The sequence below is a fragment of the Budorcas taxicolor genome, chromosome 7 (genome assembly GCF_023091745.1).
Source record: "Budorcas taxicolor isolate Tak-1 chromosome 7, Takin1.1, whole genome shotgun sequence".
Taxonomy (NCBI): Eukaryota; Metazoa; Chordata; class Mammalia; order Artiodactyla; family Bovidae; genus Budorcas; species Budorcas taxicolor.
Genome location: NC_068916.1, coordinates 101156528 through 101169531, shown reverse-complemented (window position 1 = coordinate 101169531; position 13004 = coordinate 101156528). Strand labels below are relative to the sequence as shown.

Here is a 13004-nt window from a genome sequence, read left to right as displayed (position 1 = left end):
GCGACTCCCTCACCCCTAGCCCTGCACATGCCTTCAGGTGCCATGCTAGACTTGAAAGTAGCCAATGACAGTAAAAGACTCATTTTGGAAAGAAATAGGGAAACTTTAAAGAAGTTGTTGTGCAAAGCTCTGAATTGTTCCTTAAAAGGTTTCCTGGTGCTTTAAAACTTGTACACTACTATGCACCCACGTGGGCTCAGTCGTGTCTGCCGCTTTGTGACCTGTGGACCGTAGTCTGCCAGGCTCCTCCGTCCATGGGATTTTCCAGGCAGGAATACTGGAGCTGGTTGCCATTTCCTTCTCCAGGGGATCTTCCTGACCCAGGGAGCCAACCCATATCTCTCTTGTTTCCTGCATTGGCAGGCAGATTCTTTACCACTAGCGCCACCTGGGAAGCCCTAAAACTTGTATATTAAGAGGCTATTGACCATATAACTTTATTTGCATATAATATACTTTAAACGCTGATTAAAGTGTTGAGCTTGGTAACTACAAATATTTATTAGACTTTCTCAAATGTATATGAAATCTTCCAAATGAAAAATATGACCCAACAAAATTGATCAAATTGGTAAATATTACCTACCAATTCTCAAGAATTAATTCTAAATTTTCACATATGTACTTTTTGGCAAATTAACTGACTTAATTAGCTTATTTGGCTCACTCAATTAAATTCTTGTTTTGGATGTTTAAAGTTGACTAATCATTTGAAATGAACTAAGAGAAGCCTCATGTTGAATATAAAATATACAATGCAGTGTCAGGCACAAAATATTGCTTCTGTGTAGGTTAATTAGTACTATATTGTTAATATATACATTAGAGAAATTTGCCTAAGATATATTACTCATATTTAATATTTAAAAAGAAATAGGTATCTAGGTTAAAATGTTATCATTAAGTTTATTGATATATTTTGTCTTAAATTCACTTGTTTCTAATGGTTGTATTTTGAGTTGAACCTCTGGTTAAAAACTGTCCTGAATTTTTTAACTATTTCTTATTAGTTAACTCTGATTGCTCTACCTAAGCTTCCTCCAGTTCTAAAATTTCTAGCTTAATGCACAGTTAAACTAGGACCGGGCAGAAGAATCACTCAACTGAAAATCTTACTGGTAAGGCCACTGATGGTACAATTTTCCTGTAAACCTAGTTTCCAGGTGGCTACAGAACAAGCAGGTTAAAAACTGGGAGCCCACTGTTCTTCCAGCGCATGGAGGGGACATCTTCTTGCCCCATAAGACCTCTGGATAAGTGAGACTTGCATTAAAGTTATGCTTTAGGCTCAGGGCTCAAATCTGTGCTAGTGGGAGTGATGTTTGTGTATGTGGGTTGGGGGTTAGATGGGAACAGAGAAGAGAGAGAGATTTACAGAGTATCATTTACTTAAAATGGGCTTCCCAAGGGGCGCAGTGGTAAAGAATCCACCTGCCTTCCAATGCAGGAGACGCAAGAGACGTGGGTTCGATCCTTAGGTTGAGAAGATCCCCTGGAGTAGGAAATGGCAACCTGCTCTAGTATGCTTGCCTGAAAAATTCCATGGACAGAGAAGCTTGGTGGGCTACAGTTCATGAGGTCGCAAACAGTCGGATATGATTGAGCAAACACAACACGTTTAATTTAAAACACATTATAAATAGACTAGTTTTCTCTTTTTATTGGTTACATTCTCAATTGTGATACTATAGTACCCTATGGAGGTGGTATTCTTTATTTTACAAAATGGATGCATTGTTGTTATTACTGAAAAGCATACTAAGTGCTATAGGAATGCTATGCATTATTATGAGGGTTTCATTCATATTTAAATTTATCCAAAATTTCCTGCTTTCTTAGTATAAATTAAATATTCAGAATACAGATTGACCCATAAGTTAATTACCTATAATTTCTTTCTACTTCATTTATATTACAAAGTGGCATTTCCTTTAGCCCATAGGACATTTACAAAAAGATAGATTGGTATAGTCATTTTAGGGTATTATTTTAAAGCAAAATGCACACTTTAAAAAAAGACTAGAATTATTTTGGACTCATGAAACTGAAAGAGGCCCCTAGAGATCACTGTGGCCTCTCATCCTGGTACTATAACAAGTCATTAATTTCCATGGCTGATATTGTTACACAGAGGATACTCAAAAGATAGAATCTGGCAGAAGTTACAAACCGTCCCAAATTGTAAACGTACCTCTAAGCAAAAAAAAAAAAAAAATTCTACTTATTTCACACTTGAACTTGAAAACTAATACAAAGAATGTGTTTAAAGGGACTTGTTTTACTCCTTTGTTTATTTCAAAGGTTAATAAAATAACGAATGGCATTTAAAGTTCCAGAGACACTACACTTCATGTATTTAAAGACTGTTAGTAAAGTGAATGATTAGACTTTTTCAAATCTTATTATATCTACTTTGTCAGTCCTTTTGTTACCATTTTATGCAACTCAGTAATTGTATTGCTTTCCTCACATCTCTGTCTTAAATTTAGCAAATTCATCTAAAAGCAAATCTGTTAAAATTGCCTTGTTTAATATAAATCGATAACTTTTTTCTGTTTATCATTAGTTTCAAAATTGATGCTTATTAATAAAAAATCCTTTCAGGCGGACATAAAAAATCCTATTCTACCATCTCAAATGCTTTTTTTTTCATCCACCTGCCTTAGTACCTTTTCTGTATCCCCTAACAACCAATAGCTAGCGTTGTCATCATAAGAATCATCTGTGCATCTAATGCATATTTTCAGATGTCTACTCTCTGTAACTCCTCTTTGATCAAAAGATAAATGGTTTAAAGCTCCATTTTCTAGGTGGTGTCAGTAAATATTTTATAACCTAGTTTAAAATGGGAAGGAGGCTCCTTGGTTCTTTTCTAAAAACGTGATAAGAGACTTTATCTTTCATTTTTAATTTAGGCAAACCCTTTTTGAAAGAGTTCATAGTGCTTTGAAAAATGTACTTGGTGTTATAAAATATACTTATTTCAAAGCAGCTCAGTATTTTGAAGCTTACTTAAAAGTTGAACATTCTCATAATGAATACATAAAGGTTTTAACAGGTAGGAAAAAAAATCCTGGTTCTGAGTAATTAATGGCTACCATTATATGCAAAACCTATATATTCACCTAAATTTGAACTAGGGCAAAAGGACACTTGAGAAAAAAATTATAACATTACATTTTTCTTTATTAAGATATACAGGAAGTAATATATACTCCTGTGGCAACTATAATATGTAGAGGTGTGATCCTAAAGGTCTTGAATAAGCAGGAAGATAGGAATTATGAACAAACTAAGCACATGTTCTGCAGTTTGACCAACTCAATCAGTCCTAAAATCATAAAATGCTAGGGTTTGCTGTAATTGTTTATAATAGAGGAAAAATACACCATTCACTCATGAAGATAACTGTCACTTATAACCACGCCTTGTCCTAATGAAGTATTTTTAAATAATGGAATCTGTGGAGTCATACCCAATGTGTGTGACTTCTGTCCTCCCTTCACCAGTGAACACACATCTTGCTGCCAGTATGTCACCAAAACTAACATCCACTGGGTGCTCTACTGGGTAGAAGGCCTGCAAGAAGACAAAGACAATGATTCATTAAAGCTATCAACAAAACCCAGAAGCTCACGCTTAATAACGTGAGGCTTGGGGCACCCTGGGTTGAGAGGATGAATACACACGCATTCACAGACACGCTTCACCACCCTGCTTAGAAATACTCAGAGAACTGATAAGGAACCCATCCAATTGGAAACAATTAAAAAAAAAGAAGTTAAATACAGCTCAGACATAGAGTTAAGGTAGATTTAGAGATGTTTAGATTCTAGAGAAATTCTCAAGGGCTTTACAAATTACTACCTGCTGATTAATTATTTTTTTCTCTCAAAATTGTACTAGATTCCACACACCTGTGGCAGTTGGGGGCTTTGGCGTCCAATCAGGGTCCACTGTCCATTTCTTACTCTGTATCCACTGACTACCTTGCCTGTAATGAACACAAATTATAATTGCATAAGGTATTAGACAGATAAAAGGCATTATTTGTTTTCTTATTGCAAAATCAAATATAAATATTTTCAGAAACCTGAATGCTCGGCATTTTAATGAAAACAATATGCTGAAAACACATGCAGAATTTTAAGGTACTGCACAAAACCTCTTCCACTGAAACAGATGATACAGATTTCACGTCAGATATAATCTACACATTTTACATTCAGAGCATTAGCAAGCACAGTGGCATATCATTGACTATGTAAAGTTCTTACCTAAATGGTGAGTGTGAACTCTGTAGGCAAAGACATGCATTGGATACTTTTTATAATGGCATGAAATATCAGAATTCACCACTGTTAGAAATGAAAACACAGAAAAAGTCATTATTCAACTGGAAAATAACACTATTCTTGACTAAAAGTATGTACAGAGTATCCACAAGCAGTTAAACATGGGGTTTTTGAGTAAACACAAACTCATGTACTCAGAGGTATTAAGCACTTATTATAGGCCAGCTTCTTACTAAAATGAGTTACTGCTACTGCTAAGTCACGTCAGGCGTGTCCGACTCTGTGCGACCCCATAGACGGCAGCCCACCAGGCTCCCCCATCCCTGGGATTCTCCAGACAAGAACACTGGAGTGGGTTGCCATTTCCTTCTCCAATGCATGAAAGTGAAAAGTGAAAGTGAAGCCGCTCAGTTGCGTCCAACTCCTAGCGACCCCATGGACTGCAGCCTACCAGGCTCCTCTGTCCATGGGACTTTCCAGGCAAGAGTACTGGAGTGGGTTGCTAAGAACCCCTTATATTCTGTTTCAGTCATAAAATGACTAGAGTCAAATCAACATACATTGTCAGTGAAAACCCAGGCTTAATTTGATACCTTCATCATGAAATTTATGCAGCTGAAAAAGCTTAAATATTGGTTTTTATTTTTAGAACAGAAGGATTTTTGAAAAATTTATTTCAAACACCTAAGATAATGAGATCGATAGTTCCTGTTGAGAAGGAAACATTTCATATACTTTTCCTTCCTTATAGTCTAACACATAGTTGAGTTTTCAATAAATGCCTTTTTAAAATTAGACAGTGAAAAGTAACAAGATCATACTCGTCATTAACTTTAACAGATCCCAGTAAGAACAAATGAATAATATGACACTCCCACCAAAGGATAAGATATTTATAGCAATAAATAATATTATACTCATTCTAATAGTTTTTTTTTTTTTTTTGGAAATTTAGGAAAAATCAGCTATACCCATTTTACAAATCTATGTTCAGACTGGATTTGCTAGCTTTTGATTCTTAATCTGATATTCTCTATAAGTTTATGCCACGGTATGATAGGAACTTTTTTTTGGCATCTGAAGGATGGATAATTTATTTGTAAAATACTCAAGAATTATATTCAAATTTATATCACTCACTACCTCCCTATAGACCTCAATTCTTGGCATAAAACTGGAAAATAATAAACTGCTGGCTTGGAATAACACAAAAACCTATTTTAACTTTGAGGATAATAAAGAACTGGTTTACTTTTCAGGGACTCAAAAATATTGGTCATTTCATGTGTTTATAAAAGATGTTCTGGAAATCCATCCTTAAGATTAGGTAATGAGGTAATGGTAAATTCTAAAAGATCATTACTCACCTTTCCCTCCTGGTGGTATAACAGTGTCAACAGACATCATAAGGTACATGCCAGCAATTAAAGGCTGTCTGCACAAAATAATAACATTTATTTCAACTATTGGAAAACATCAAAACAATTGCCTTGGAAAAATAAGGTATACTTTAATTCATTGATCTATAAAATAGGATTCATGTGGAAATTAAACTAATATGTGGGGAATGAGGTAGAACATATATATTTTTCCTGAGACTAACTTATTTTCTTGGGCAAATAGCTGAATACACATTTTTGTGGCATGGTAAATGTTTCTACATGTGTGTGTGTGCTAAGTCAATTCAGTTGTGTCTGACTCTTTGTGACCCTATGGACTGTAGCCTGCCAGGCTCTTCTGTCCATGAGATTCTCCAGGCAAGAATATTGGAGTGGGTTGCCATACTCTCCTCCAGAGGATCTTCCTGACCCAGGGGTAGAACTGGCATCTCATAAGTCTCCTGCATTGGCCAGGGGGTTCTTTACCGTTAGTGCCATCTGGGAAGCCCAGTCTCTAAATGGCTCCTGTAGTGGTTAACATGTCAAGTGGTTATATGTCAAGTCAGCTAGGCTGTAGTGCCAAGATATTTAGTCAAGCACTAGCCCAGATGTTGTTATAAAGGTATTTTTGAAGATGTAATTAATATTTAAACCACTGACTTTGGGTAAAGCAGATTATGGTCCAAAATGTGGATGAGTGTCTTAAGAGAAAAGACAGAGGTTCTCGGAAGAGGAAGGGATTCCGCTTTTGGACCCAAGATTGCAACATCAGTTCCTGCCAGGATTTCCTACCTTCCATCCTACCTTGAATATTTTAGACTTGCTAGATCTCACAACTGTGTGGGCCAATCCCTTAAGGGACATTTCAGTTTCTCTTTCTCTTTCGTTCTCTCTCTCTCATACATTCTATTGGTTCACTTTCTCTGGAGGACCCCGAACGATACAGCTCCCAGTGACCCACAGCTCTGACATCCTTGCCCTTGTTCAATCATCTTCCCTTGATGCAGGTTGGGCTGAGTAACCTGACCCAGTAATTTGTTATCTCTAACAAACAGAATACAGCAACAGTAATTTTTCTTTTGTCCATTGGATTCAGAGTAGGAAGACCTGTGGTCACCACTTTCTCAACCTATCAGACACACATTCGTAACTTCTGAGATGAGAAAACAGAAGTGCTCTGGCTTCCACCTTGGACACCCTCTTGCGTTTCCCCTGGCTGATGGTGAGGGGCAGGCAGCAGCAGCCATGTTGGGAGCTGCCCTGTTTAGAGCCCACACGAGGAGGAAATGAGGGGGGTTCTCCAGCCCATGGCCAGCAAGGAACCAAATTCTGTCAACAGTAGCATGAGAGAGCCTGCAAGCAAATCTGCCCCGGTCAAGTCTCCAGATGGCTGAGACCCTGGCCGAGATTCTCACTGCGGCCTTGGTGTCAGACAACCAGCACGCAGCTAAGCTGTGCCCAAATCCCTTAGCCACAGGCAACCGGGACAATAAATGCTTGCTGTTTTAAGCCACTAAGTTTAGAATAATTTGTTATACAGCAGTAGATAACTAGCATGGTGGATTTCCCACTTTTAAGCTCTTGAAGATCTTAACAGCTATCACTCAGCTAGGATAACCGAGGTACTTACGGCAGGCGTGTGAGGTGTAAGGAAACACCAGAGCAGTCCTTGTGATTATCTGAAAATACACACACAAAATACACATCTTAAATATGAATAATGAATTGCAAACTAAAAATGTTAATTAATAACTCAATACTAAATTTAAAAACCCTACATATTTCACTTGTATGGTGTTTTACAGTTTACAGAGTACTTTCATACTCATAAAATCCATTTAATTCCAATGTATCACAGAGCAACAACAGAACTATCATTTCAAGTAGTCTGTAGCCTTTTCTTGACTCATCAAACTGACCGGTTATCTGCTTCCTAGCAGACACACTAAAATTCTAGTCACAAGCTCACAAAAGAAAACTATGCCCACTCTCAATAGACTATCTGTATTGTTGAAACATGCAGATAAAGCTCGTGAACTGAATTGGTTTTGTTCTATGGGGATCCAAACAGTTAGCTTTTCTACTTTTCAAAAACTGAATCAGTCCATAATACAGGCTTTCAAGGTATTACCATTTTTTAGTCTGTAATGTCTCAAATTTCTGTATAGAAATCACCTTTCTAAGCCTCACTCAATCCTACCTTCTAAATAGGAACCTGATGTTCATTCTTTTTATACCCTAACTTTAGTGGAAAGTGTTTGAGTATCTCTGTACCTTTGCCAAGGGCACTTCAGAGACCTCTTACACATCCTCTCTCTTCTTTCTTCCTTTGTCTTTCTCAGGTAGAAAGAAGACAGAAATGTAAATCACCCATCCAAATTCTTAACTCTTTTGAACTTGCTGATCTTTAACCACAGACACCATGAATAGTAACTCAGACTTACTCATTCCTTCCATTCCTATATATGTTAAATTCTTTCTAAGCATTTTGTTCTAAGGAATTATAAAACCTTGTATCTCAACTTTGAGTTGATTTTAATATAACTATTGAGTGTGTACAAGAATGATAGATTTATATTAGAAATTAGGAAGTGAAGTATACTAATAAATAACAGCATATAATTTTTTTAAGAAAAAATTTTCCTTTCATCTGTAATTCTCATAAGAAAAGCAAAGATAACCTCACATAAAAATGTATAATAACAGGTAACTTAACTAGTAAGATAGACATGTTGATTTACTATAGATAAAGTTTAGACACAGTATAAAAAGTCATGTTTAATACTTCAGTAGTAAAACACAAAGGAAACTTCACTGTACAGTATTAAGCCTGATCTTCACAAAAATAGTACAGAAATAAATGCAATGATGAACATTTTATATTTAATTTTACATTTAACACCACATTAGTGTCAATTTACAAAGAGACTTTGTCCACTCTCCTAAATCAATTTCAGTGACATCCTATTTTCATAATAATTTCACTGAATTCTTTTTTAAAAAATTTCAACTGAGTTTTTTTTAAAATCTGTTATGTGTTTATTTTTATTTTATTATTATTTTTTTTTACTTTACAATATTGTATTGGTTTTGCCATACATCAGAAAGGCATACATCTATACATATATACAGAAAGGAGAATTGAATATTGCTGTTTAATTTATTTAAATTGTTTACTGTTGAGAACAAGTTTTCCTAAGTGCACTGATAGAGACTTAGTAGATACACCTACTCTGTCCTACTTTCAAAATGATTAGCCATTGGATTCACTCAGAATTACCTAAGTATCTCCAGTGATCAAAAAAGAATAGTGGAAAGTATATCATTCATTTATACCAAATGAATTCCACACTCCAGAGACTCACCTAAATAGCTGAGTTGTTTTCAGAAAACATTTATCCTGTATATAAAAAACTATCTATTGTCTAAGGGTATTTCGAGAAACAGTGATCATCTGTTCAGTGAATATACTGAGCTTCGCTATATTCTTCACGGTTGGGATACAGTGAAAAGCAGCAGGTCCAGATCCCCTGCCCTCATGGTGTTTCCGCTCTAGTGGGAGTGGAGACACAGGGAAATGGGGTAGGAGGGAGACGGAGAAACAAAATACCAACCAAGCACGTAAGCATGATAAAATCACGCCTCGAGCTCAACAGGATAAGATGACCCTGGGTAGCTGTTTTACCTGCTGAGGTCTAGGAAGGATACAGTGGCCAAGAGGCAGGAGACTGCCTAGGCCATGCAGAGTATCTTAAGATTCTGGGTTTCATTTTCTGTCTCCCAAGAAGCTGCTGGAAGATTTTAAGCAATGGAGGACAGGATCATAGAAGGTGTCCACTTAGCACATTCCTGGCGCTTACAGATGACTCACTAATTACTGAGTGGTCGGGTTTTGTAAATTTTTATTTTAATTAATAATACCAGGTGAGAATTTCTCCCACTCCCCTAATGTCCAACCAAGCAAAAGGCTCTAAGCGCAATGAGAACTGTCTCTTGGTTTTCTATTATACTCTTGCTTTGAAAGAATCAAGTTAATCACATTTTGATGTTCAACTTGGCTAATATTCTTTACCATGACTTCAAAAAAACTCCGTGAGAAAAATAAATCAGTTAATTAACACATTTCGGCAACTATTAAATAATTTATCATTAAAGCTGAAATATGTCACCAAATTATAAGTAGTAGGAATGTTATTAACAGTAACATGCCAGCTATTGCCAGTAACTGATCCATCCTCTTAGATAACATTCTTGATTAGAATTGTCTAAACTGAGTAGATTTTTACTCAAAAGCATGAAAGTAAGTAAAAAATAACTTTTAATTTGAAGACATTTTCTAAGCACACATCAAAATTTTCACCAAATTAAAAGATAGCAAATTAAATAATTTCTATATAATTGCTATTTGCTTCCCTACAGAGATTTAAAAGTGATCAATCAATGCCATATTCTGTAAGACAGTCAAGGATATCACACAAAATAACTCATCAGCTAAAAATCAAGTAGTAATATGAGAAGCTCAACACAGTCTGGAGAAAAATATCCTGAACTTCTGACTTAGGTATTATAATGACTTTAGGGAAAATTGAATCTCGAGACTTTTAAGTTTTGTTTTATAGAATGTATATCTTGAATAGAGCTTCCTAGGTGGCTCAGTGGTAAAGAATCCACCTGCCAGTGCAGGAGATGTGGGTTTGATCCCTGGGTTGTGAAGATCCCCTAGAGCAGGAAATGGAAACCCACTCCAGTATTCTTGCCTGGGAAATCCCATGGACAGAGGAGCCTGGCGGGCTACAGTCCATGGGGTCAGAAAAGAGTTGGACACAACTCAGGGACTAAACAACAACAAAATCTTATATGGTTAGAAGGCTAGCGAATATACAAAGTGAAAATCTTACCTGTTTAACAAAAAGCTCCAGAAATCAAAATATACAGAAGGAAAACTGCTGAAGAAACAGACTTAAAAATCACACTAAACAGAGTTCCTTAGTCATGGATGAAAGAATTTGTTTCCATCAAGTTTATCTTGTGAATTTGATCCACTGAGTCAGCAAAAAATGAGGCATTCTAAAAAAGTGCTGTGTGCATGTGTGCCTATGTGTATGAGTGTTTAGATACTATGTTTTATGCTTTAGATAGAAACATCACACTTTAGATATATATATATATATATATATCATTATTTATCCATGGGGTAACAATCATAAGACCAGCTGAGTAACTTGAGGAAATTCTTTAACTTAGTAATGGATAAATATTTTAATGATGATATTTTAGTTGAGCAACATGCTAAGAGTTATCACAAAGTAAAGAAAATACTCATAAAGCATATTCATATACATTTTTGATATTGTTTGAATCAAAGGCTATGAAAATATATTCATTACTTCAAAATCAAATTTTATTATTATAAGTCATTATGAATTCTTCCAGTTTGACTTTCTACAGTTTGACCTAAGGAGCCTATGTGTTTGCATATACATACATTGAGAAGTTTCAGCAAGAGTAACCTGAACTCCCTCAAACAAGGTTGTCTGGAGGTCTGGAGGGCTCCAGGTTCCATAGCTATTCCTACTGCAAGCGGCAGCTTTGGAGAGAAGCATATTTTAGCCTAGCGTTTGGTATGGAAGTTATGACCTTTTAACTCCAACATGATCCTAGCCACAGTTATGCAATATCATTTCTATAACTTCCACACTGATCTTACCTCTGAACTCAGAAACTTCCGCTGGTTTTGCGTATTTTACTGATGATTTCCAGTGGGCTCTGACTTTGCTTGCCCTTCTATTGTAACACGGCACTTCAGCCAGAAGATATGAAGCCTCATAAGATTTAATTCATTTCAATTCACTAGGCTATAAATGAAGTCTGTCTCTTAAAACGGATGACGCTTTAAAGGTTTATTATCATAAAGAAACACATCGGTGCTTCTGCTAATATTTTACCACACACGATGAAAAAAAATGCAATCAGGACTGAGATAGTTAAGAAAGGTACAGAAAATGAATTTGAGTATCCAAATCATATGCTGGTTGAAAAAGCTAGTTGAGAAATATAATTCTGTGACTAAGGTGAAAGTAAACAGAAGAGAGGTGAGGAATAGATGGAAAAATTGAAGCATGCCAGAAGACCTGGGAAACGGAACACCACAGCTTAAGATTGAACAGTGATGGGTGAAATAACTGAAATGGCCTGAAATCACAGGATTGAATGTCTGAATGAAAGGTAGAACAGGAAGTGAGGACTATTCTCTTGACTTATATTTCAACATAAATGTTGCACATTTCCAATGTACAATATGTAAGGTTTGTTGGGTGGAAAGTTTAGAATTAATCTTTACAGTTTCATCACACACAGCTATTTGACTACAGCACCTTACAAAATCATCACCAGTTTCCACTAGGTCCTCTCTGAGTTCCTTTGTTTAAAAGGAGTAGGATCTGGAAAGTTATCTATTTAATCTCTGGTAGACTAGTACTCATGATCAATACTGACACCACTAAGAAACTTCAGACTATAAATGAGACACCTACGTAAAGAATGTGGCACTCTATTTGGATCACAGAAAATAGCCAATAAATATGTTACTATGACCATTATTTTTTTTTTAATTGGTAGATTTTAAAAAATTTCAGAACATGAATATTTTACTTTCAAGAAATATATTTTCAAAGCTATAGGTCAGGAATTTCTTTAACTGAAGAAACTGAAGCACATCACATTTTTCCAACTTAATAACAGGAATGGAACAAAGGAGGGGATGGGAATATCAAATGAGCAAAGAGAATTAGAATTGAAATGGTATGCTAAACATATTGCACAAAATAGGCATTTTGAAAATGGAAACAGAGATGCTGATTCATAAAGGTACAAACTAGGGAGACACAGAACAGAGTCATCAGTGATACTGTGGAATGTCAGTGAGACAAAAACATCATGGTCTGGCTAAAATGAAATTCTTGCATTAGGGACTATAGGACCTTGAAGAAGTTGATAATGCACTATTTCAAAGTCCTTCCATGACTTTTAGTAAAAAAGATCCCCTTGACCAGACTCAAGATAACCTGTTTCTAAGTTCTGGACTAGAGGAAGTTAGTTCAACAGGATTAAGGCAATTTTTATACTGATTTTGAAATTGTTCTTTTAATTTACATTTATTCACTTGTCCTGTACAGCCATTATCATGCAAAAATCTTGACAGCTCTTCTTTCCAGGTATTTTTACTTATTTATTTTAGTCTTTTTCAAAAACAAATTGTTCTCGCTTTTACTGTACTGGGCTGTGGGTGCATGCTCTCTCCAAGGTACACTGGTGAACACCTGACTTTCAG

At 35.9% G+C, this 13004-nt stretch overlaps 1 protein-coding gene across 7 annotated transcripts in view; it reads right to left on the bottom strand.

Annotated features, from left to right (window-relative positions):
* Positions 1-13004, bottom strand: part of PAM (peptidylglycine alpha-amidating monooxygenase) — a 172844-nt gene that overhangs the window by 72094 nt on the left and 87746 nt on the right. For all 7 annotated transcript variants that reach the window (XM_052644035.1, XM_052644036.1, XM_052644037.1 and 4 more), the window contains exons 7-11: positions 7305-7353; positions 5663-5730; positions 4278-4358; positions 3918-3994; positions 3476-3579 (exon numbers count right to left, since the gene is read on the bottom strand). In XM_052644035.1, coding sequence (XP_052499995.1) covers positions 3476-3579; positions 3918-3994; positions 4278-4358; positions 5663-5730; positions 7305-7353 — 379 coding nt within the window. The remainder of the gene's footprint in view (positions 1-3475; positions 3580-3917; positions 3995-4277; positions 4359-5662; positions 5731-7304; positions 7354-13004) is intronic.